Source organism: Rhinoderma darwinii, chromosome 9, assembly GCF_050947455.1.
Source record: "Rhinoderma darwinii isolate aRhiDar2 chromosome 9, aRhiDar2.hap1, whole genome shotgun sequence".
Classification (NCBI taxonomy): Eukaryota; Metazoa; Chordata; class Amphibia; order Anura; family Rhinodermatidae; genus Rhinoderma; species Rhinoderma darwinii.
This window is the reverse complement of record NC_134695.1, coordinates 79,127,503-79,152,332: the sequence shown is the minus strand read 5'-3', so window position 1 is coordinate 79,152,332 and position 24,830 is coordinate 79,127,503. Positions and strand designations below refer to the sequence as shown.

The 24,830-nt window shown below is 50.7% G+C and overlaps 1 protein-coding gene across 1 annotated transcript in view; it reads left to right on the top strand.

The window, feature by feature from the left end:
- Positions 1-3,875: 3,875 nt before the first annotated feature.
- Positions 3,876-24,830, top strand: part of HYDIN (HYDIN axonemal central pair apparatus protein) — a 35,914-nt gene continuing 14,959 nt past the window's right edge. Inside the window, exons 1-17 of the mRNA XM_075836798.1 lie at positions 3,876-3,965; positions 4,662-4,793; positions 5,319-5,438; positions 5,570-5,704; positions 8,417-8,616; positions 8,802-8,926; positions 13,678-13,879; positions 15,703-15,886; positions 16,829-16,928; positions 17,026-17,144; positions 20,065-20,288; positions 20,665-20,732; positions 20,829-21,064; positions 22,282-22,382; positions 22,455-22,590; positions 22,993-23,157; positions 24,101-24,253. Of these exons, the coding sequence (XP_075692913.1) occupies positions 3,894-3,965; positions 4,662-4,793; positions 5,319-5,438; positions 5,570-5,704; positions 8,417-8,616; positions 8,802-8,926; positions 13,678-13,879; positions 15,703-15,886; positions 16,829-16,928; positions 17,026-17,144; positions 20,065-20,288; positions 20,665-20,732; positions 20,829-21,064; positions 22,282-22,382; positions 22,455-22,590; positions 22,993-23,157; positions 24,101-24,253 (2,472 nt within the window). The 5' untranslated portion in view covers positions 3,876-3,893. The remainder of the gene's footprint in view (positions 3,966-4,661; positions 4,794-5,318; positions 5,439-5,569; positions 5,705-8,416; positions 8,617-8,801; positions 8,927-13,677; positions 13,880-15,702; positions 15,887-16,828; positions 16,929-17,025; positions 17,145-20,064; positions 20,289-20,664; positions 20,733-20,828; positions 21,065-22,281; positions 22,383-22,454; positions 22,591-22,992; positions 23,158-24,100; positions 24,254-24,830) is intronic.

Genomic DNA, 24,830 nt, shown 5'->3' with positions numbered 1-24,830 from the left:
AGCAGCAGAATAGTGAGTGCAGCTCTGGAGTATAATACAGGATGTAACTCAGGATCAGTACAGGATAAGTAATGTAATGTATGTACACAGTGACTCCACCAGCAGAATAGTGAGTGCAGCTCTGGAGTATAATACAGGATGTAACTCAGGATCAGTACAGGATAAGTAATGTATGTACACAGTGACTCCACCAGCAGAATAGTGAGTGCAGCTCTGGAGTATAATACAGGATGTAACTCAGGATCAGTACAGGATAAGTAATGTAATGTATGTACACAGTGACTCCACCAGGAGAATAGTGAGTGCAGCTCTGGAGAATAATACAGGATGTAACTCAGGATCAGTACAGGATAAGTAATGTAATGTATGTACACAGTGACTCCACCAGCAGAATAGTGAGTGCAGCTCTGGAGTATAATACAGGATATAACTCAGGATCAGTACAGGATAAGTAATGTATGTACACAGTGACTCCACCAGCAGAATAGTGAGTGCAGCTCTGGAGTATAGTACAGGATGTAACTCAGGATCAGTAATATATGTATGTACACCGTGACTCTGCTGTTTATGTAAAGTAGTTGGGCTTCTAAATGCTGTGGCCCTTACTGATGTAAACCGCTTTGGATGCCTCTTGCGATCAGTAATTTGTTTTATTTAGGATTTTAGTCATTTTTCAGGGGTCATAAGACTTTGGTTCCCGGCACAATGAGAGGAGCTGCGAGTAATTATACCTGGCGCAGCAGGACATCAGTGCTAAGCACCTGCAGTGGTCCTGGCTCTGGGCAGGTGGCAGTTCCCATCATTGTGCAGTGGTCCTGGCTCTGGGCAGTTCCCATCATTGTGCAGTGGTCCTGGCTCTGGGCAGTTCCCATCATTGTGCAGTGGTCCTGGCTCTGGGCAGTTCCCATCATTGTGCAGTGGTCCTGGCTCTGGGCAGGTGGCAGTTCCCATCATTGTGCAGTGGTCCTGTGGACGCTCTTGTTTCAGGGCTTGGCTGGTGCTGAGCTCTGAGCGGGCAGCTTAACATCATTCATATTGCTGTAAACATAACCCATATTCTGAGTGTCAGGTCAGCACTAATCCCCCGGACAGCTGTAATCTGCTCACTAGGATGGATTAATGTCCCTGTGCGGAGCAGAGATGAAAGATATGAAATGGGGATTTCAGGACACAGCAGAGCGGGGTGTCCGCCTACCCCCCAGACCTGCTGAGACTTGTAGTGTGCAGCTTCTAGGGCCGGGGCACATCAGACATGACCTATGGTATAATGATAATGGGGTGGGAAACTTTTGCCTATAATAGACGCCATATATAAAGATTATTCTTAGGAGAGACAGACCCCGCCAGTCCCTTGTACCTACCGCATCAAATATCAGGCTGCAGTCTGTGGGGTTGACTCCAACCTGCGGCTCTCAGGCCATGCTGGGAGTGGTAGTTTTGCGACTGATGGTTCACCCCACTTTGGAGACCACTGGTATAAGGTAACAATCTGTATATCGTGTATTCCAGGGAAGGAGCCACAAGAGGAATCTGACGTTCATAGACCTTAATGGAAACAAAAAGTGAATTTGTAGGTTGAGTGCTGGTCCTGTGTGGTGTACAGTGTATAGATATCAGGACGTCTGCCTGCGCTGCTGCGGGGAGTTACCCACCGCCATCTAGTTCCCTTACTGATGGGTTCTGTAGCTCCCTCTGACTGGACATCGTTCTGGTCAGGTCATGAGGAGGGCGTCCAGGGACCCAAAATGGAGCGGAAATACCACAGTATTGGAAATTTCCATTTTCACCATGAAGGTCCAATCCATTGCCATGTACTGTATGTTTGCCAAATCCGTCTTACCCCCATCATCTCTATCCATTATCACGTATGTTTACCATTCCAGTATCACCCCCATCATCTCTATCCATTATAACGTATGTTTGCCATTCCAGTATCACTCCCATCATACTCCAGTATCACTCCCATCATTCATACTCCAGTATCACTCCCATCATTCATACTCCAGTATCACTCCCATCATTCATACTCCAGTATCACTCCCATCATACTCCAGTATCACTCCCATCATTCATACTCCAGTATCACTCCCATCATTCATACTCCAGTATCACTCCCATCATTCATACTCCAGTATCACTCCCATCATTCATACTCCAGTATCACTCCCATCATTCATACTCCAGTATCACTCCCATCATACTCCAGTATCACTCCCATCATTCATACTCCAGTATCACTCCCATCATACTCCAGTATCACTCCCATCATTCATACTCCAGTATCACTCCCATCATTCATACTCCAGTATCACTCCCATCATTCATACTCCAGTATCACTCCCATCATTCATACTCCAGTATCACTCCCATCATTCATACTCCAGTATCACTCCCATCATTCATACTCCAGTATCACTCCCATCATTCATACTCCAGTATCACTCCCATCATACTCCAGTATCACTCCCATCATTCATACTCCAGTATCACTCCCATCATTCATACTCCAGTATCACTCCCATCATTCATACTCCAGTATCACTCCCATCATTCATACTCCAGTATCACTCCCATCATTCATACTCCAGTATCACTCCCATCATTCATACTCCAGTATCACTCCCATCATACTCCAGTATCACTCCCATCATTCATACTCCAGTATCACTCCCATCATTCATACTCCAGTATCACTCCCATCATTCATACTCCAGTATCACTCCCATCATTCATACTCCAGTATCACTCCCATCATTCATACTCCAGTATCACTCCCATCATACTCCAGTATCACTCCCATCATTCATACTCCAGTATCACTCCCATCATTCATACTCCAGTATCACTCCCATCATTCATACTCCAGTATCACTCCCATCATTCATACTCCAGTATCACTCCCATCATTCATACTCCAGTATCACTCCCATCATTCATACTCCAGTATCACTCCCATCATTCATACTCCAGTATCACTCCCATCATACTCCAGTATCACTCCCATCATTCATACTCCAGTATCACTCCCATCATTCATACTCCAGTATCACTCCCATCATTCATACTCCAGTATCACTCCCATCATTCATACTCCAGTATCACTCCCATCATTCATACTCCAGTATGTTGCAGACTCTTTTTGAACAAAATAATTCAGTATGAAGGCAGCGCCGGACAACGTGTGCAGCTCCATCTGATCCCTCTGAGCCAATCCTGTCCCAATGTCCAATGTTCATGAATGGAGATGGCTGATAACAGATAACACTCCATGTCTCATCCATATGGAGACAGGGAATGTGGTGGATAGAAGAGGCCGCTGTTATTTCCTGCACTATCTTACTTAGCGGTGGGATTTCTGCTCCAGGGGGCTCTGCCTCAAAGTGACCTGTGGCATCTTGTCATCACCACCCTCCGCCGCCCTGCAGAGCCTCAGCGCATATCTTTATGTTGTAAGGGGCGCAGTGATGATCCTCATCCATAATCTGTGCCCTTGGGTTGATACCTGGGTGCAGCGTGTTAATGGGGAAGGATGTCCCGACTGCTAAACTAGTAGGTCCTCCAACCCCCGTGGGAGCTGTAATGGCCGATGTATAGGTTGTCACCCAGCTTTACCAGAAACAGATGTAGCTAATGAGCGGCTGACTGGGACAGAAGAGGAGGTGGCGGAGGATTTATTGGTATGGCAGGTGCACAGTAAAGTGAATGACGGGGAAGTCTTCTCCTCCGCATGTGACCTGCACTGACCAGGGCCGCTGCTGCAGGCTGTGCGTGTATACAAGGGTATGTGAAGGTCACAGTCGGGCACAGACGTTGCTTGTTTACTGGCCGCAGAGCTGTGGTGCCCAGCAATAATGGCTCCTTCTCTCTTCCCAGATGTACCCAGCCCCTCCGACATGCCAAGCAGCCTCCAGAGCAAAGCTCCGCGCAACCCCAAACTGACCAGACGTGAAGAGGCCGCCGTCACGGTAATGAGCGCTCCGTAAATTGGGTCTTTTTTATCCCTCATTGCAAGGCTTAGGTAGACAGATGTCGGTGACTGAACCCAGGGATTATCCAGGGCACAAACAAATGAAGTGAGACAGCTGTTCAGATATTACGTGTCCCTCACCGGCAGCTGAGCGGGCACCAGGACGGAAACTGCACCACTACCGCCACATACAGGCTCAGCGGGTGACAGGCGCCAGCTCCACCCTGGGCCAATAAAAGAGAGTAATGACCATATTGTGCCCCTACTATGTCGTCTCAGCGGGTGACGGGTTATCAGGCCGGGAGCACCCAGGAAAGTTACACCTGTCTGACTAAACATTGGGCCGTACATGCGGGACCGCTCTGTAATGGAATCGTCTCTCTGTCATTCAGGGGACACCGGTGACATCACTACTAGCGATGACCCGTATTTGTGGGCTTTTAACCATTTTCCTAATAAGGCACCATATTTTCTGTTCTTTGAATGACCGCTGACCAAAATCTACCTTTAAGCCTCCATTGTCTTAAATATGGCTCCAAAGTAGAACCTTTGCCGGGTTTACCTCCGCTCTGGATATACAGTGCATTTATCTGGAGTGGGGCTCAAGTCTGAGGAGAATCGCTACTAGGGGTGCTGCACTGATTTGTATGGCGTGTGTAACTGATAATGTCACCTCATTGTCCATCACTGATAGATGACCCTGACCCCATCAGCATTTCTTCGGGAGATGTCCTTCTCGACAGAGCAGCGTTTGGCCAACACTACAGAGATGCGTCCGCCCAGGATCATTCAGATGCTGGATATGAGTGAGACCACCCATCAGAAGGTACGTCCCCCCCCCCCCCTGCTATGATCAGCATGAAGTGTTCAGGATCAGCTCATGTTCGGGGTACCATATGCACTTGGATAGAATGCTACATATTTGGGTACCTTGCCTTCTAACACGATGCGGCCTCTCAGTTTTTTATGCAGATCGGTACAAACTGCTGTGTTATTTCTATGAAAGGATGGAGATGAGTGGTGGCCAGACACACATGACACTGCTTATCTCCGGAGAATACATTAGGATTAGACAGATTACAATCCCACTCTTTTCTGAAGGACAATCTGGCAGTCCCCACAGATAAGAGGTCAGGATCCACCACATGTATATGGGCAGCTATGTGACAGCCCCCAGGGCCCCCCGTGTGACAGCCCCCAGGGTCCCCCGTGTGACAGCCCCAGGGGCCCCCGTGTGACAGCCCCCAGGGGCCCCCGTGTGACAGCCCCCAGGGGCCCCGTGTGACCGCACCATCTGCATCCACTGTGTTCTGCTGAGTTGTTACGTCATTATTCTTGCTGTCTCTTGTAGTTCTCCTCAGTGGACGTGGAACAAGCCCTTTTCCAGCCTTTCCCATCCGAAATTGTCTTCCAGAACTACATTCCCTGTGAGACTTATGAAGTGCCTCTCGTCCTAAGGAACAATGACAAGGTGAATGTCCGGCCTCCGCAGCAGAAGGTGTAGACCGCCGGGGTCCCACGTGAGGGTCTCTGTTATTATCCGGGGCAGACGAGCTCTTTAGTGCAGTGTAAATCTCAGTGATTGCTTTTTAACTCTTTCAGGTTCCTCGTCTGGTAAAGGTCACTCAGGAGAGTTCACCCTACTTTCAGATTATCAGCCCCAATGACGTGTGTCACAAAGTGGCCCCGGGCATGCCCGCAACCTTCCACATCCGCTTTACCCCTGAGGAGAATAAGGTAATCTCAGGGCATGACGGGACTTGTCCCTTTTTTTTAGTATCTATGACTTCCAGCTGTCTCTTGATTCAGTACACTGGTCCTGCCCGACTTCTTCTCTAGTCCCTCACAGTTTGTATAGACAACATAGGGGTCATCTCTTCCTGGAGCCTTGCGTGGATGTGTAAGGGCCAGGAGGGATAACTTTGGGATTTTTAGTTGCTGTAAATGACAACATTTCTTTAGGAATTTGATTTCCCGCAACGTCTACAAAAAGTAGAAAGATGGCCGGTGCTCACTAAAGTACAGGAAAAAGCAGTCCCTCATTTCTCTTCTGGGAAGATGTTATAGCCGTTTGTGGGACGTTGCAGATCCCATAGCGGTTCCCATATCTGACGAGTGACGCAGGTATCACTGCAGAATGAAGCAGATCTGAGACAGGGCAGAGCCACCAGATATATCAGCCGGTGCAGCCATGTCACACCAGATATACCAGCCGGTGCAGCCATGTCACACCAGATATACCAGCCGGTGCAGCCATGTCACACCAGATATACCAGCCGGTGCAGCCATGTCACACCAGATATACCAGCCGGTGCAGCCATGTCACACCAGATATACCAGCCGGTGCAGCCATGTCACACCAGATATACCAGCCGGTGCAGCCATGTCACACCAGATATACCAGCCGGTGCAGCCATGTCACACCAGATATACCAGCCGGTGCAGCCATGTCACACCAGATATACCAGCCGGTGCAGCCATGTCACACCAGATATACCAGCCGGTGCAGCCATGTCACACCAGATATACCAGCCGGTGCAGCCATGTCACACCAGATATACCAGCCGGTGCAGCCATGTCACACCAGATATACCAGCCGGTGCAGCCATGTCACACCAGATATACCAGCCGGTGCAGCCATGTCACACCAGATATACCAGCCGGTGCAGCCATGTCACACCAGATATACCAGCCGGTGCAGCCATGTCACACCAGATATACCAGCCGGTGCAGCCATGTCACACCAGATATACCAGCCGGTGCAGCCATGTCACACCAGATATACCAGCCGGTGCAGCCATGTCACACCAGATATACCAGCCGGTGCAGCCATGTCACACCAGATATACCAGCCGGTGCAGCCATGTCACACCAGATATACCAGCCGGTGCAGCCATGTCACACCAGATATACCAGCCGGTGCAGCCATGTCACACCAGATATACCAGCCGGTGCAGCCATGTCACACCAGATATACCAGCCGGTGCAGCCATGTCACACCAGATATACCAGCCGGTGCAGCCATGTCACACCAGATATACCAGCCGGTGCAGCCATGTCACACCAGATATACCAGCCGGTGCAGCCATGTCACACCAGATATACCAGCCGGTGCAGCCATGTCACACCAGATATACCAGCCGGTGCAGCCATGTCACACCAGATATACCAGCCGGTGCAGCCATGTCACACCAGATATACCAGCCGGTGCAGCCATGTCACACCAGATATACCAGCCGGTGCAGCCATGTCACACCAGATATACCAGCCGGTGCAGCCATGTCACACCAGATATACCAGCCGGTGCAGCCATGTCACACCAGATATACCAGCCGGTGCAGCCATGTCACACCAGATATACCAGCCGGTGCAGCCATGTCACACCAGATATACCAGCCGGTGCAGCCATGTCACACCAGATATACCAGCCGGTGCAGCCATGTCACACCAGATATACCAGCCGGTGCAGCCATGTCACACCAGATATACCAGCCGGTGCAGCCATGTCACCAGATATACCAGCCGGTGCAGCCATGTCACACCAGAGCTGCTCACATTGTTAAACCCCATTTTGCATTTTTGTTCACATCCCCATTTACAAGGCCGCTTCATTATTCTTGGGGATTTCCCTTTAATAAACTTTGTTTTGAAAGTTCTGTTTAACCCAGTCGCCATGATACCTCCGTGGGGAACGAGCTGCGCGGGTGCTCTTATGTCTTAGAAAGTCTGAAATGTTCTATTGCATCACCTGACACAACAAACATGTGTTCCCCTGTGTCTGTCCCACTCCTGAGAGCAGCACCTGCTGGGAGAGATGGTATTCCTCATAACACTTTATGACCATCATTCAGACTGAGAGCGTCAACCTGATTCTGGAGTGGTGACATAATACTTGAGACTGTGTCTCTCCATTATGATATCCCACCGGGGGCTCTAGGGAGTTTCCTTCCATGATGACGTCACATCAAAGACTATGCACTGTATTGTGGCGTGATGATATTATGTAGACCATTGACTAAATCCTGGAGTGATGACATCACATCACAGACTGTAATCTAGTGGAGTGATGACATCACATCAGAGTTTATAATCTACATGCTGAGTGATGACATCACATCAGAGATTATACTCTTACATGCTGAGTGATGACATCACATCAGAGTTTATAATCTACATGCTGAGTGATGACATCACATCAGAGATTATACTCTTACATGCTGAGTGATGACATCACATCAGAGTTTATAATCTACATGCTGAGTGATGACATCACATAAGAGTTTATAATCTACATGCTGAGTGATGACATCACATCAGAGTTTATACTCTTACATGCTGAGTGATGACATTGCAGAAGGCACCGACACATTTTCATAGAACTTTTGTAAACATTATAAAATAATGTTTTTGGTATTGATGTACTCGCTGCTCTGGTCTTTGTAAATTTAGGATTACATTCATGAATTGGTTTGCATTACTGAACGAGAGAAGTTTGTGGTCCCTATCCGAGCCATCGGAGCCCGTGCCGTGCTGGACTTTCCAGATCAGTTAACTTTCCAGGTCTGCCCTGTTAAATACAACACCCAGAAGACTCTCCTGGTGCGGAACATTGGGAATCGTGAAGCTCGATTTCAGCTTCTGACACAGAGGTAGGAAAAGAGGCCGAGGTGTCCAGAGACGGTGGTGTGATGTTATCTTGGTGTAGTCTGCACTCCCTGGACAGAAAGGGTGAAGTGGGAGTCATTCAGCTAAACGCGCTGATATCAGCGACAGGGACATGTCAAAGAGAAGTAAAGAGGATTTGATGAATGTAAATAATCATTTTCTGTTCCAGGCCTTTCTGCGTGGAGCCGGTGTCTGGGACCCTTATTGTAGGAACCAGTATGCAGGTTATCCTGGAGTTCCAGCCTTTGGAGGTCGGAGATCACAAACAGGAGCTGTTGATCCGTTATGACACCGGTAATTGATACTGATGCCGAGATCTAAAATTATTACACTGATAAAATAACGTTAGTCACATGATCTCTAATATATCAGACCTTCAATGCAACATGGGAGATGTGGAGATCACACGTAGATGTCGTGTAGGACTATAAATTTGTGTAATATGACATGGGAGGTCTGGAGGACACGTGTAGATGTAGACTAGGACAATGAGTCCATGTAATGTGTCATGGGAGGTCTGGAGGACACGTGTAGATGTAGACTAGGACAATGAGTCCATGTAATGTGTCATGGGAGGTCTGGAGGACACGTGTAGATGTAGACTAGGACAATGAGTCCATGTAATGTGTCATGGGAGGTCTGGAGGACACGTGTAGATGTAGACTAGAACAATGAGTCCATGTAATGTGTCAGGGGAGGGAGGTCTGGAGGACATGTGTAGATATAGACTAGAACAATGAGTCCATGTAATGTGTCAAGGGAGGTCTGGAGGACACGGGTAGATGTAGACTAGAGCAATGAGTCCATGTAATGTGTCATGGGAGGTCTGGAGGACACGTGTAGATGTAGACTAGAACAATGAGTCCATGTAACGTGTCATGGGAGGTCTGGAGGACATGTGTAGACTAGAACAATGAGTCCATGTAATGTGTCAAGGGAGGTCTGGAGGACACGTGTAGATGTAGACTAGGACAATGAGTCCATGTAATGTGTCATGGGAGGTCTGGAGGACACGTGTAGATGTAGACTAGAACAATGAGTCCATGTAACGTGTCATGGGAGGTCTGGAGGACATGTGTAGACTAGAACAATGAGTCCATGTAATGTGTCAAGGGAGGTCTGGAGGACACGTGTAGATGTAGACTAGGACAATGAGTCCATGTAATGTGTCATGGGAGGTCTGGAGGACACGTGTAGATGTAGACTAGGACAATGAGTCCATGTAATGTGTCATGGGAGGTCTGGAGGACACGTGTAGATGTAGACTAGAACAATGAGTCCATGTAATGTGTCAGCGGAGGGAGGTCTGGAGGACATGTGTAGATATAGACTAGAACAATGAGTCCATGTAATGTGTCAAGGGAGGTCTGGAGGACACGGGTAGATGTAGACTAGAGCAATGAGTCCATGTAATGTGTCATGGGAGGTCTGGAGGACACGTGTAGATGTAGACTAGAACAATGAGTCCATGTAACGTGTCATGGGAGGTCTGGAGGACATGTGTAGACTAGAACAATGAGTCCATGTAATGTGTCAAGGGAGGTCTGGAGGACACGTGTAGATGTAGACTAGGACAATGAGTCCATGTAATGTGTCATGGGAGGTCTGGAGGACACGTGTAGATGTAGACTAGAACAATGAGTCCATGTAACGTGTCATGGGAGGTCTGGAGGACATGTGTAGACTAGAACAATGAGTCCATGTAATGTGTCAAGGGAGGTCTGGAGGACACGTGTAGATGTAGACTAGGACAATGAGTCCATGTAATGTGTCATGGGAGGTCTGGAGGACACGTGTAGATGTAGACTAGAACAATGAGTCCATGTAATGTGTCAGGGGAGGGAGGTCTGGAGGACATGTGTAGATATAGACTAGAACAATGAGTCCATGTAATGTGTCAAGGGAGGTCTGGAGGACACGGGTAGATGTAGACTAGAGCAATGAGTCCATGTAATGTGTCATGGGAGGTCTGGAGGACACGTGTAGATGTAGACTAGAACAATGAGTCCATGTAACGTGTCATGGGAGGTCTGGAGGACATGTGTAGACTAGAACAATGAGTCCATGTAATGTGTCAAGGGAGGTCTGGAGGACACGTGTAGATGTAGACTAGGACAATGAGTCCATGTAATGTGTCATGGGAGGTCTGGAGGACACGTGTAGATGTAGACTAGAACAATGAGTCCATGTAACGTGTCATGGGAGGTCTGGAGGACATGTGTAGACTAGAACAATGAGTCCATGTAATGTGTCAAGGGAGGTCTGGAGGACACGTGTAGATGTAGACTAGGACAATGAGTCCATGTAATGTGTCATGGGAGGTCTGGAGGACACGTGTAGATGTAGACTAGGACAATGAGTCCATGTAATGTGTCATGGGAGGTCTGGAGGACACGTGTAGATGTAGACTAGAACAATGAGTCCATGTAATGTGTCAGGGGAGGGAGGTCTGGAGGACATGTGTAGATATAGACTAGAACAATGAGTCCATGTAATGTGTCAAGGGAGGTCTGGAGGACACGGGTAGATGTAGACTAGAGCAATGAGTCCATGTAATGTGTCATGGGAGGTCTGGAGGACACGTGTAGATGTAGACTAGAACAATGAGTCCATGTAACGTGTCATGGGAGGTCTGGAGGACATGTGTAGACTAGAACAATGAGTCCATGTAATGTGTCAAGGGAGGTCTGGAGGACACGTGTAGATGTAGACTAGGACAATGAGTCCATGTAATGTGTCATGGGAGGTCTGGAGGACACGTGTAGATGTAGACTAGAACAATGAGTCCATGTAACGTGTCATGGGAGGTCTGGAGGACATGTGTAGACTAGAACAATGAGTCCATGTAATGTGTCAAGGGAGGTCTGGAGGACACGTGTAGATGTAGACTAGGACAATGAGTCCATGTAATGTGTCATGGGAGGTCTGGAGGACACGTGTAGATGTAGACTAGAACAATGAGTCCATGTAATGTGTCAGGGGAGGGAGGTCTGGAGGACATGTGTAGATATAGACTAGAACAATGAGTCCATGTAATGTGTCAAGGGAGGTCTGGAGGACACGGGTAGATGTAGACTAGAGCAATGAGTCCATGTAATGTGTCATGGGAGGTCTGGAGGACACGTGTAGATGTAGACTAGAACAATGAGTCCATGTAACGTGTCATGGGAGGTCTGGAGGACATGTGTAGACTAGAACAATGAGTCCATGTAATGTGTCAAGGGAGGTCTGGAGGACACGTGTAGATGTAGACTAGGACAATGAGTCCATGTAATGTGTCATGGGAGGTCTGGAGGACACGTGTAGATGTAGACTAGAACAATGAGTCCATGTAACGTGTCATGGGAGGTCTGGAGGACATGTGTAGACTAGAACAATGAGTCCATGTAATGTGTCAAGGGAGGTCTGGAGGACACGTGTAGATGTAGACTAGGACAATGAGTCCATGTAATGTGTCATGGGAGGTCTGGAGGACACGTGTAGATGTAGACTAGAACAATGAGTCCATGTTATGTGTCAGGGGAGGGAGGTCTGGAGGACATGTGTAGATATAGACTAGAACAATGAGTCCATGTAATGTGTCAAGGGAGGTCTGGAGGACACGGGTAGATGTAGACTAGAGCAATGAGTCCATGTAATGTGTCATGGGAGGTCTGGAGGACACGTGTAGATGTAGACTAGAACAATGAGTCCATGTAACGTGTCATGGGAGGTCTGGAGGACATGTGTAGACTAGAACAATGAGTCCATGTAATGTGTCAAGGGAGGTCTGGAGGACACGTGTAGATGTAGACTAGGACAATGAGTCCATGTAATGTGTCATGGGAGGTCTGGAGGACACGGGTAGATGTAGACTAGAACAATGAGTCCATGTAATGTGTCAGGGGAGGTCTGGAGGACACGGGTAGATGTAGACTAGAACAATGAGTCCATGTAATGTGTCATGGGAGGTCTGGAGGACACGGGTAGATGTAGACTAGGACAATGAGTCCATGTAATGTGTCATGGGAGGTCTGGAGGACACGGGTAGATGTAGACTAGGACAATGAGTGCATGTAATGTGTCATGGGAGGTCTGGAGGACACGGGTAGATGTAGACTAGGACAATGAGTGCATGTAATGTATCATGGGAGGTCTGGAGGACACGGGTAGATGTAGACTAGGACAATGAGTCCATGTAACGTGTCATGGGAGGTCTGGAGGACACGGGTAGATGTAGACTAGGACAATGAGTCCATGTAATGTGTCATGGGAGGTCTGGAGGACACGGGTAGATGTAGACTAGACCAATGAGTCCATGTAACGTGTCATGGGAGGTCTGGAGGACATGTGTAGATGTAGACTAGAACAATGAGTCCATGTAATGTGTCATGGGAGGTCAGGGGGACACGGGTAGATGTAGACTAGGACAATGAGTCCATGTAATGTGTCAGGGGAGGTCAGGGGGACACGTGTAGATGTAGACTAGAACAATGAGTCCATGTAATGTGTCATGGGAGGTCAGGGGGACACGGGTAGATGTAGACTAGGACAATGAGCTGGGATGGTCTCTCACGTTACTGCTTGTTGTGGTATCGGTGACCCGGCTTGTTTTCTATCTGACAATGATCATTATCAGTGTTAACATCAACCTGTCGACTTGTTGGGATAAATGATGAGTATCCGGTGACTGAGACTGTGCCGGGACTCCAGGAGCTGCACAGTAATGTGTGTACAGTGGGGTGTGGAGGCAGTGCTGTCTATATATATATTCAGAAGAAGATCTTGCAACACTCCGGTAGAATATAAGAAAATGTAATTTATTCAGTCAACATGAGGCAGTGCAACGTTTCAGTCCTGCATTAGGACCTTTCTCGAGCAAGAGTGCTGCAAGATCTTCTTTTGAATATTCTATTTACCCCAAGGATCAGGACAACTTGTCGCACACCCGGATATAACTTTTTTCGTTGTTGGTGCTGCTGCTGCTGCTCTTCTTTTTTGCCTATATATATAAAATCATATAATGATCTGAATGACATTTACTGGGCTTTATTGTCTTTCCTCAGGTGAGGATGTTCGTGTCGGCCTATATGGAGCTGCTGCCGACATGAATGTGCGACTAGACAAAAATTCATTGACCATTGAAAAGACCTTCCTGTCCTTAGCCAATCAGAGGACAGTCACTATTTACAATCGCAGTGACATCATTGCGCACTTCCAGTGGAAAGAATTTGCTTCTCAGCAGGAGGAGGAGCGGCAGAAGCAGAGGTAATACACCCTGCGCCGACACACTGATGCGCCCTGCGCCGACACACTGATGTTCCCCCCCGCCGACACACTGATGTCCCCCCCCCCCGCCGACACACTGATGTTCCTCCCCCGCCGACACACTGATGTTCCCCCCCGCCGACACACTGATGTTCCCCCCCGCCGACACACTGATGTTCCCCCCCGCCGACACACTGATGTTCCCCCCCGCCGACACACTGATGTTCCCCCCCCCGACACACTGATGTTCCCCCCCGCCGACACACTGATGTTCCCCCCCCCGCCGACACACTGATGTCCCCCCCCCGCCGACACACTGATGTTCCCCCCTCCGACACACCGATGTTCCCCCCCGCCGACACACCGATGTTCCCCCCCGCCGACTCACTGATGTTCCCCCCGCCGACTCACTGATGTTCCCCCCGCCGACTCACTGATGTTCCCCCCCGCCGACACACTGATGTTCCCCCCCCGCCGACACACTGATGTTCCCCCCCCGCCGACACACTGATGTTCCCCCCCCGCCGACACACTGATGTTCCCCCCCCGCCGACACACTGATGCGCCCTGCGCCGACACACTGATGCGCCCTGTGCTGACACACTCATACACATTCCCAGTGCAGTAAAGCACACGTGTATATGCGACCACTGCTACACACACAGACATGTATACACAGCCCTGGTGAGACTGTAGGTGCTGGTCGGCTGAGTCGTCTTATGCAGTAATGTATAGATCTATATCCTCAAAGTTTCGTCTCATTACATCTCTATACATGTGTTTCAAGCCAGTAATGTCAAGGGGGGGCTTGTATTGTCTCGTCTCAGCAAAGAATAACACACAGATTGGGGGACTAAGACACAGACTTCAGGGGAGCCCCTAACCCCTGGGGCATGTCACGCAGATATTCACCTGTAGCCGTTAGGTGTGGCAGGGGTTAATCTCCCTGTGTGGCGCTGCCAGTCTGCAGAATGACATGTCTGTTTGAGTTATATAAGATGACAACACGCCACTGACTACATGAAAGTAAAAGTAATAGGAGACGCGGGCACGTCCTGCGTGTTTGTACCCGGTAATCAGAAGTGGCAATTCTGCACTAATTGCTCTTCACCAGTTTAATATTTAACAGCCGGATCCAGCGCTGACAGTAACGTCTACAGAGGCCGCCTGCCAACGCTAAACCGCATTAATGGGGCAAATAATACATCTTACCAAATCCTCCATGAAGTGTAAGAGTTAAAGCAGACTCTACAACTGGGCCAGTGTTTGCCCCCGAGGGCCACAGCTGAGAGACTTCTCCACTCCTCTCAATTTTTAATGACATTAACCAGAGATGAATAATCTTGTGCTGAAGAAAGCACTTTAACTAAGAGCAAAGTCAGTGCCGGTGTCCTCACTTAGCCAGCGTCCGGAGTGGCTCTGTCCTGCCAGGGAATATTCCTAGTCACTGACAGCAAGCAGAGATTGTGAAAATAGCAAGACAGTGAAACACCAAGTCTATAAAAAAGTTGCATAACGTTTCATGATGTAGTGATTAAGCTTTGGTTTGAGCTGGCACGGCATGCTGGGATACGTAGTTCTACAACAGTTGCAGCCTGTGGAATGTGCAGAGCGTTCCTCCTCCACGTGAGATGTAATACAAGCACCTCTGCATAATGTCAATGTAATATTTCGTAGAAAAGTGACGCTCCATCCTCTGTATAGTCCGTTCCCGTGTAATAAATCTTTATTGCTTTAAATACAGATCATTTTGTAAGCAGTCAGCAAGCTGCTGTTGTCGGATCTTCTATTTGTATTTCCCATTATCTCTTTCTAATCTCCAGATTCTGCTCTGATCTGCTCATTGAGGAAGAGGAGGAGAGCGACCGCTTCTTGGATGAATGTAGGGCAGATCCCAGTCTCCGTGAAAGTCTCTCGCTCCTCAGCCGCACCTTTCACAACCGCCGGAAAGTAGCGGAGAGCGACACCATGTTATTCTCAGATACAGTGTTTGACATAGAGCCCGTGGTGAGTCCGCAAATTATCTGTGTGAGATTGGTGAAAACTGCGGGAAATTCACGACTAAATCACTGTCCAGGAGTGGGGACCTGCGGGGCACCCCGTCATCGCTGCATAATCAGGGGGGCTGCAGTATATACCGGCTCCGGCAGCCCGTGGAGCAGATGACGGCCCTTAGATCTGACTGGTTTTATGTGAGTGAATGGTTTGTATAATGAAGATGTCGGTCAATTCTGAAAGACAACATTTCTCACCAGTTTTCTGTCGTAGAAATGTCACAAATGGCCCAAAAGTCACACAGAATGCGACTTGTGGATCATTTCCGCTGTCCTCGTCAGTTTTTATGATCGTAGCTGAGCAGGAGTGGGCGTGGCGCTGCGGCCTGACACATTTACTATCATTTATGCCAGAAATTGGCAGCAATTATAGTAGAGATCGACGCTGGCTGCGGCTGGCGCAGGATTCATCACGACGCTGGCTGCGGCTGGCGCAGGATTCATCAGTGTCGCACGGACAGACAAATATGTGACCAATGTATTAATAAATCTGTCCCATCTTACTCTAGATTGCTTTTTATTAGGACTGGCGTAGTCTTAATACATCTCCCCCTTTGGGCTTCCATTCTTCACCATTACCAAGATCTCAGCTTGGTGTCAGTGAATTACATCCGGCAGCTGACAACCAGTCCTGCTCACACAGCTGCAGGGCTCATTATGTGGATCAAGGCGCTCTCTTCTAAAGAGTTGGGCCCTTGTGACATCGCAGGTTTAAAGTATTCCCGTTACTGACTGCAAGCAGAGATCTTTAATACAGTGAGGAATTGAAACACAGATTCTATTGTAGAACTTTTCATTATACAGAGATTCAGCTTCATTTTCAGGGGACCCCGCGTCAGTGGCATCAGGTCTCAGCCATGGATCTCATGTAATTGTTCTGTATCTCTACTGACAGGAGGGGGACGTCTGGCCGAACTCTTCTGTACAAGTTACCGTGCTCTTTAAACCCCCGGCTGCCAAGATATTCCAGCGGACAATCTACTGTGACATTACAGGTACCTGTCCTATGGGACCATTCTGAAATGTGTGGATGATGATATTGGATGGATGTGTGGGGGTCGTCAGAGAGTTCAGTACATGTCTTTCCTGCAGGCCGAGAAACAAGACTGCCCCTGCGGATCCGAGGAGAAGGTCTGGGGCCCAAACTCCGCTTCAACTTTGATGAGTTGGACATTGGGAAGGTGTTTGTGGGGTCCACACACAACTATGAGGTTAGTGCTCCCCCACATGACACTCACTTCCCTTCTGTGCCCTAAACCTCCTTGTCAGCCGCCCCATCATGTAGAGCCCCCCATCATGTAGAGCCCCCCATCATGTAGAGCCCCCCATCATGTAGAGCCCCCCATCATGTAGAGCCCCCATCATGTAGAGCCCCCCATCATGTAGATCCCCCCATCATGTAGAGCCCCCCCATCATGTAGAGCCCCCCCATCATGTAGAGCCACCCCGTCATGTAGAGCCACCCCGTCATGTAGAGCCGCCCCGTCATGTAGAGCCCCCCGTCATGTAGAGCCCCCCCGTCATGTAGAGCCCCCCGTCATGTAGAGCCCCCCGTCATGTAGAGCCCCCCGTCATGTAGAGCCCCCCCGTCATGTAGAGCCCCCGTCATGTAGAGCCCCCCCGTCATGTAGAGCCCCCCGTCATGTAGAGCCGCCCCGTCATGTAGAGCCGCCCCGTCATGTAGAGCCGCCCCGTCATGTAGAGCCGCCCGTCATGTAGAGCCGCCCGTCATGTAGAGCCCCCCGTCATGTAGAGCCCCCCGTCATGTAGAGCCCCCCGTCATGTAGAGCCCCCCAGTCATGTAGAGCCCCCCAGTCATGTAGAGCCCCCCAGTCATGTAGAGCCCCCCAGTCATGTAGAGCCCCCCAGTCATGTAGAGCCCCCCAGTCATGTAGAGCCCCCCAGTCATGTAGAGCCCCCCAGTCATGTAGAGCCCCCCGTCATGTAGAGCCCCCCAGTCATGTAGAGCCCCCCAGTCATGTAGAGCCCCCCAGTCATGTAGAGCCCCCCGTCATGTAGAGCCCCCCGTCATGTAGAGCCCGCCTTCATGTAGAGCCCCCCCGTCATGTAGAGCCCCCCCGTCATGTAGAGCCCCCCGTCATGTAGAGCCCCCCGTCATGTAGAGCCCCCCCGTCATGTAGAGCCCCCCCGTCATGTAGAGCCCCCGTCATGTAGAGCCCCCCCGTCATGTAGAGCCCCCCGTCATGTAGAGCCGCCCCGTCATGTAGAGCCGCCCCGTCATGTAGAGCCGCCCCGTCATGTAGAGCCGCCCCGTCATGTAGAGCCGCCCCGTCATGTAGAGCCGCCCCGTCATGTAGAGCCGCCCCGTCATGTAGAGCCGCCCCGTCATGTAGAGCCGCCCCGTCATGTAGAGCCCCCCGTCATGTAGAGCCGCCCCGTCATGTAGAGCCGCCCCGTCATGTAGAGCCGCCCCGTCATGTAGAGCCGCCCCGTCATGTAGAGCCGCCCCGTCATGTAGAGCCGCCCCGTCATGTAGAGCCGCCCCGTCATGTAGAGCCGCCCCGTCATGTAGAGCCGCCCCGTCATGTAGAGCCGCCCCGTCATGTAGAGCCGCCCCGTCATGTAGAGCCGCCCCGTCATGTAGAGCCGCCCCGTCATGTAGAGCCGCCCCGTCATGTAGAGCCGCCCCGTCATGTAGAGCCGCCCCGTCATGTAGAGCCCCCCCGTCATGTAGAGCCGCCCCGTCATGTAGAGCCGCCCCGTCATGTAGAGCCGCCCCGTCATGTAGAGCCGCCCCGTCATGTAGAGCCGCCCCGTCATGTAGAGCCGCCCATCATGTAGAGCCGCCCCGTCATGTAGAGCCGCCCCGTCATGTAGAGCCGCCCCGTCATGTAGAGCCGCCCCGTCATGTAGAGCCGCCCCGTCATGTAGAGCCGCCCCGTCATGTAGAGCCGCCCCGTCATGTAGAGCCGCCCCGTCATGTAGAGCCGCCCCGTCATGTAGAGCCGCCCCGTCATGTAGAGCCGCCCCGTCATGTAGAGCCGCCCCGTCATGTAGAGCCGCCCCGTCATGTAGAGCCGCCCCGTCATGTAGAGCCGCCCCGTCATGTAGAGCCGCCCCGTCATGTAGAGCCGCCCCGTCATGTAGAGCCGCCCCGTCATGTAGAGCCGCCCCGTCATGTAGAGCCGCCCCGTCATGTAGAGCCGCCCCGTCATGTAGAGCCCCCCGTCATGTAGAGCCGCCCCGTCATGTAGAGCCCCCCGTCATGTAGAGCCGCCCGTCATGTAGAGCCGCCCCGTCATGTAGAGCCCCCCGTCATGTAGAGCCGCCCCGTCATGTAGAGCCGCCCCGTCATGTAGAGCCCCCCCGTCATGTAGAGCCGCCCCGTCATGTAGAGCCGCCCCGTCATGTAGAGCCCCCCATCATGTAGAGCCGCCCCATCATGTAGAGCCGCCCCATCATGTAGAGCCCCCCATCATGTAGAGCCCCCCCCATCATGTAGAGCCCCCCCATCATGTAGAGCCCCCCCGTCATGTAGAGCCCCCCCGTCATGTAGAGCCGCCCCGTCATGTAGAGCCGCCCCGTCATGTAGAGCCGCCCCGTCATGTAGAGCCACCCCATCATGTAGAGCCCCCCATCATGTAGAGCCGCCCCATCATGTAGAGCCGCCCCTTGTACCCTGCAGTTTTGCCATCTTGTTTTTTCGATGTGATTTTTCCCTCCACCTGCGGATTTGTGTAGGAGACGACACCGGTCATATGTTCTATCTGTAGATTCTGGAGGGGGACAATAGTGGTAATACATAATACAGTATCATCTGACCGCCCGTCCCCCCACACATCCCCCTGCACTGGTGGAGCCACAGCCGTCACCTGTCTTGGTGGTCCGGCTGCTCCTGAGGTCTCTCCCCCGCTCACTTCTCTTTTTATAGCCACTTGGCTTCTTACCAGCGCTCTCTGTGTGCCGTCTATTAGAGCGACACGTACCCACAGTCTTGTCCTTGGACGTGTAAATGAGAAGGTATTTATGACCCCATCCAGTGCTGATGAAGACCCCCGAGGTTAGACCCTTATAGTATAATATGGAGGTTCTGTCTAACGTTACCCAGGAGTTTTCCAGAATAAACCCCACTAATGTCTCTGGGCTGTTTCTTGTCTTTTCTCCTACAAGGTCGTCCTGACAAACCGAGGTGCCATTGATGGGATCTTCAGCCTGGCCCCTCGTACCTCGGCCCTGGGGTCCTGCTTCACTTTCACTCCTAGTGAGGGGATTATTCTACCTGATGGACACCAGGCAGTCCAGATCTCGCTTTCCTGCAGCGTCTTGGGAGAGTTCAGGGAGGAGTTCCACTTTATTGTGGACGGGGCCCCTGATGATGTTACATTAGTAGTAAGGTAGATAACATTACATCAAAAATAAGAAACATAGGGGCCCCTGATAATGTGATGTGGTCTGTCAGATAGGGGCCCCTGATAAGGTGATGTGGTCTGTCAGATAGGGGCCCCTGATAAGGTGATGTGGTCTGTCAGATAGGGGCCCCTGATAATGTGATGTGGTCTGTCAGGGGCCCCTGATAAGGTGATGTGGTCTGTCAGATAGGGGCCCCTGATAAGGTGATGTGGTCTGTCAGATAGGGGCCCCTGATAATGTGATGTGGTCTGTCAGGGGCCCCTGATAAGGTGATGTGGTCAGTCAGGGGCCCCTGAGGATGTGGGTAGATGCTGGGCTGTGTTCGTGGCGCTGATCATACGTTATGTGGTGTCTCCGCAGGGGCTGCGTCGTCGGTCCCACCTTCCACTTCAGCGTGCCCGCCCTACACTTTGGGGATGTGTCTTTTGGTGAGTGTCGTGTCCACGTCCGCAGACAGGGGGGGCCGTAACATACACAGATTAGAAATGTCGCTTTTATAACGGAAAATGTTGTTTATGTTGCAGGATTTCCACAAACTCTGTCATGTTCCCTCAATAACACGTCTCTGGTCCCCATGAGCTTCAGCCTGCGGGTCCCCGGAGATGGGAGCGCAGACCTGAGTATCACCAGTCACCATCACATCCTAGAGAACCGGGCAGCGTCATGGAGAAGACCACAGAACGGGGGCCGGAGACCTTGTGAATTCACCATCACTCCCTCCTCAGGAACCATCCGCTCCCAGGGCCTCCTGGACATAGAGGTAGAGCACAGGGGACACGTAGGGAAGGGGCTGACACCTAAATCACTGTCACGCTGACACCCCCGCGTGCTCCAGGTCAGGGATTCTCAAACCGGTGAGGGCAGATTTCCCATCGACTCCCTGCTGTGCTATAAAGACAATGTCACGTTTAGATGAGACCGTCTCCTGCAAGGAGTTAATGCCCTAATTGTTCCAGACTCCCTTATATATACACTAAAATGGGGCAAATAAGAGCACCCCATCTTCTCTAGTCCCTTGTCATGTAGTATTGTGGACAGAGAGCAGCAGTGGTGGAAGTTTCTGGCAGCCGCTTATCTGATTGTAGAACAAAGGATCTGGCATGTTGAAATTGAATGTGTCCAGTCCGCATCCCCCGATATCTGCAGATGATATCTATGTGGTATGTCCTTGTTATACGGGGGCAGCACGGAGGCCATGACTAGCCCGATACACTCCCTTTGGTTTGGTCTATATACTATGACTGGAGTTTGTCAGGAGGAAGCTGTTTCTGAAAATGAAAAGGAGAATCTGGGCCAGAAAGTTTGGATTCCTCTAAGTCTCCGGTGTGATCGCTGCGTGACTGATGTGCGCTCCTCAATAATACATGTGTGCCGCGCTGGCAGTACCGGGGGGCGCCGTGGAGTTCAGACCTGACAGCTTCCCGGGCTGTCTGACACAATACACGTGCAGACAGCGGCTCCCCTTCTACCTGTGGCTAAGCCGTGTCATTACTTGCATTATGTATCTCTTCAGTCATGCCAAGGCCCCTGGCACTGTGCGCCCGCTATTGATTCAGGTGACCCTGCGTGTCCCGGACAATGATGATAAATTAATCATAGATTGCTGACAGATGAGCTCCGCTCTCCGCCGTGGAAATCTCTGATTCAGGACTTTGTGCAACTCCAGGGCTCTGTCCTCCTCCAAGGGGTGAACGACCTCCAGCCCCCCCCCCCCCCCCGCTCGCGCTGCTGTCGCACGTTCTCCTCTTTGTGTGGTATTATATATTATATCACCAGCGTTCCAAAGACCTGTCACCCCCAGAGAAGGCTTTTCTATTCCTCCTCGCCATATAACCTGTATTTTATACAAGACCCCGGATGTAGCGCCCTAACAAGTGATTGCTTGTATAATACTGGACTCCCTCACTGACTGGCAGTGCCCGTCACCCTTTTATACACACCTGAGCACCAGCTCAATGTTTGGCTTCATATTCCTAGGTGACCCTGTGCTCCAACAGCTTGAAGAAGTATGAGCTGGCCTTAGTGGTGGACGTGGACGGTATTGGAGAGGAGGTTTTGGCTTTACCAGTAACTGGCAGGTGAGTCGGACGATGTGCCCATGTGTCGTGGTTCTTCTGCAGCTGGTGCTGACGTTCTCTCATGTCACTCAGGTGTTTGGTGCCGCCATTGTTTGTGGAGAACAACGCCATTACCTATAACCGGTGCTTCCTGCAGTTCCCATATGAACGGACCGCGACTCTGCACAATCCCAGCAGCCTCAAGGGGTGTTACGTTTTCCTGCCACAGGTACATCATCGCCCTCCCTAATAAGCCTGATGAAGACCCAAGTCCTGGGTCGAAACGCGTAGCACACTAGTTTTGTTTTTATTGGTTTATTTTATTTGCTTTTACCGTTTTTTTATACATATGGAATAAATCTGAAATTGTATCCAAACGGGAAGTGGGTGGATCGTTCCTTACCTGAATTGAAGGGGTACCATGAATTATACCTTACATATACAGGAGCGCCTCGAGAAGGAGGGATTTTTTTCTACACAATCCAAGTGATGAGTGGAGAGAAGATAGAGGGGGGAAGCAGGAACAACGTTGCAAATGAATAAGGAATAGGAACTTTCCCTGGTATGCGGACTGGGCAATGTGTAATCCTGATGTCGGGCAGTAATGGGTGGTTACACGTTTCTATTGCAGGAGTCAGATTCTTCCTCTAGTATCCTGTACGACAGCCCAATGCCATGCGGAATCATTGAAGAACATAGCAGCGTGGACGTGCCAATTGTGCTGAGAACCCAGAGGACCGGGGAGCTGAGTGTTAAGGCTGGCATTGCGGTGTATGGAAGCACTCAGCCCCCACTGGTAAGGAGCGCAAACCTAACCCTGAAAAACTGTCCGCTGCAGCACCAGGGACGTCCAAGCTCTTCCCATAAACCAGTGATGCCCAACCTTATTACCGTGGGGGGACCCCTGAAAGACGTTCTCACTCCCAGGAAGCACCTCCTGCCATTTGGGCCTGGTTGAAGGGAGAGAGTAAAGGCCTTTTTACAAGGGCCAATGATCTGGCAAATGAGCGTTCATTGGCTCATTTATGCAGCTAATAAAATGGTGGCTAGTTGGCAACACATCTGTGTGAACAGGGCGATGTGCTGCCGACATGATGGAAATGTATGGGAATGAACGATCGTAGCCACTCCTCCCCAAACATAACCAATCAGTGCTCCCCGATCAATGAGCTGACTCTAGGATCGGCGCTCGTTTTCACGGTCGTGTACACATGCAATAATTTGATATCTTGGCAGAGATGTGTTGACCAGCATCTATGTGCAGGCTGACTTTACATCCCTGCTGTAAAAGTGACGGCTCGGGCAGCTGCCGTCTTATGGGGGACCCCTGACCAGATAAGCAGAGGCACTGACTTAATGTGTCTGCGAACAATCTTATGTATAAAACGAGCGCAGAGAATAGCGGGTAGCATCACCCGGAGTGACCGGACCGCAGGGCTCAGGGCCGGCTTTTCCATTGGTGACTGATAACGCTCGTACGTTTCTTCATCGTACATGATGTCTCTATATCGCGGCTCATATGGATCAGTTGTGGAGCGACGGCTTCGTTGTGTCTTGAGTTACTGCCTTCCTGCGCTGCCGCCGCTCTGCTGCATCATTTCTGCTGTATAGACCCCTTATACAGAGAGGCCTGCGCCTGACGCATCATCACTGCTGTATAGACCCCTTATACAGAGAGACCTGCACCTGACGCATCATCACTGCTGTATATACAACAACCACGCTTTTGTCTTTCATAGGAAGTTCATTTGCTGTGCACCGGGGAGGGGCCCATCGTCCATGTAGATCCCAGTCAAGTGGATTTTGGTGACATCCCAGTTCTCACCGATGTTTCAAGAACAATCCGTCTGTGCAATCAATCCCTGATCTCGGCTCCCTTCCAGGCCAGCATGGTGAGTGCAGACAGTAACAGACAGGGGGTGAGGGAAGATCCGCGGGACGGCGACCATCAGACGCACCTTCATATAGACCGATCACTGGTCATTATGTGAAAGCTCTTGTGATCGGGGCTTTGGCCGCCCCCTGTGTCTGTACGAGGATAGAGGTCTGCCAGGTGACGGCTGCAATGCTGACTCCGGTCTTATTGACTGCTGAGGGTTCCTATGGAGACTGATAATTACACCCCAGCCATGAAACCGGGCACCTCCCTGATGAGAGCTAAATGTCACACTAAACACATTAATGAATAGTCTCTAACTCACAATCATCTCCTCCTGCAACGCCAAATCCAATGTAATAAACTCCAATGCTGTCCTCACCTCCCATCCCTGTACCTTCATGTCCTCATCCCCCCCCCATCTCTGTACATTCATGTCCTCACCCCCCCATCCCTGTACCTTCATGTCCTCACCCCCCCATCCCTGTACCTTCATGTCCTCATCCCCCCCATCCCTGTACCTTCATGTCCTCACAACCCCCATCCCTGTACCTTCATGTCCTCATCCCCCCATCCCTGTACCTTCATGTCCT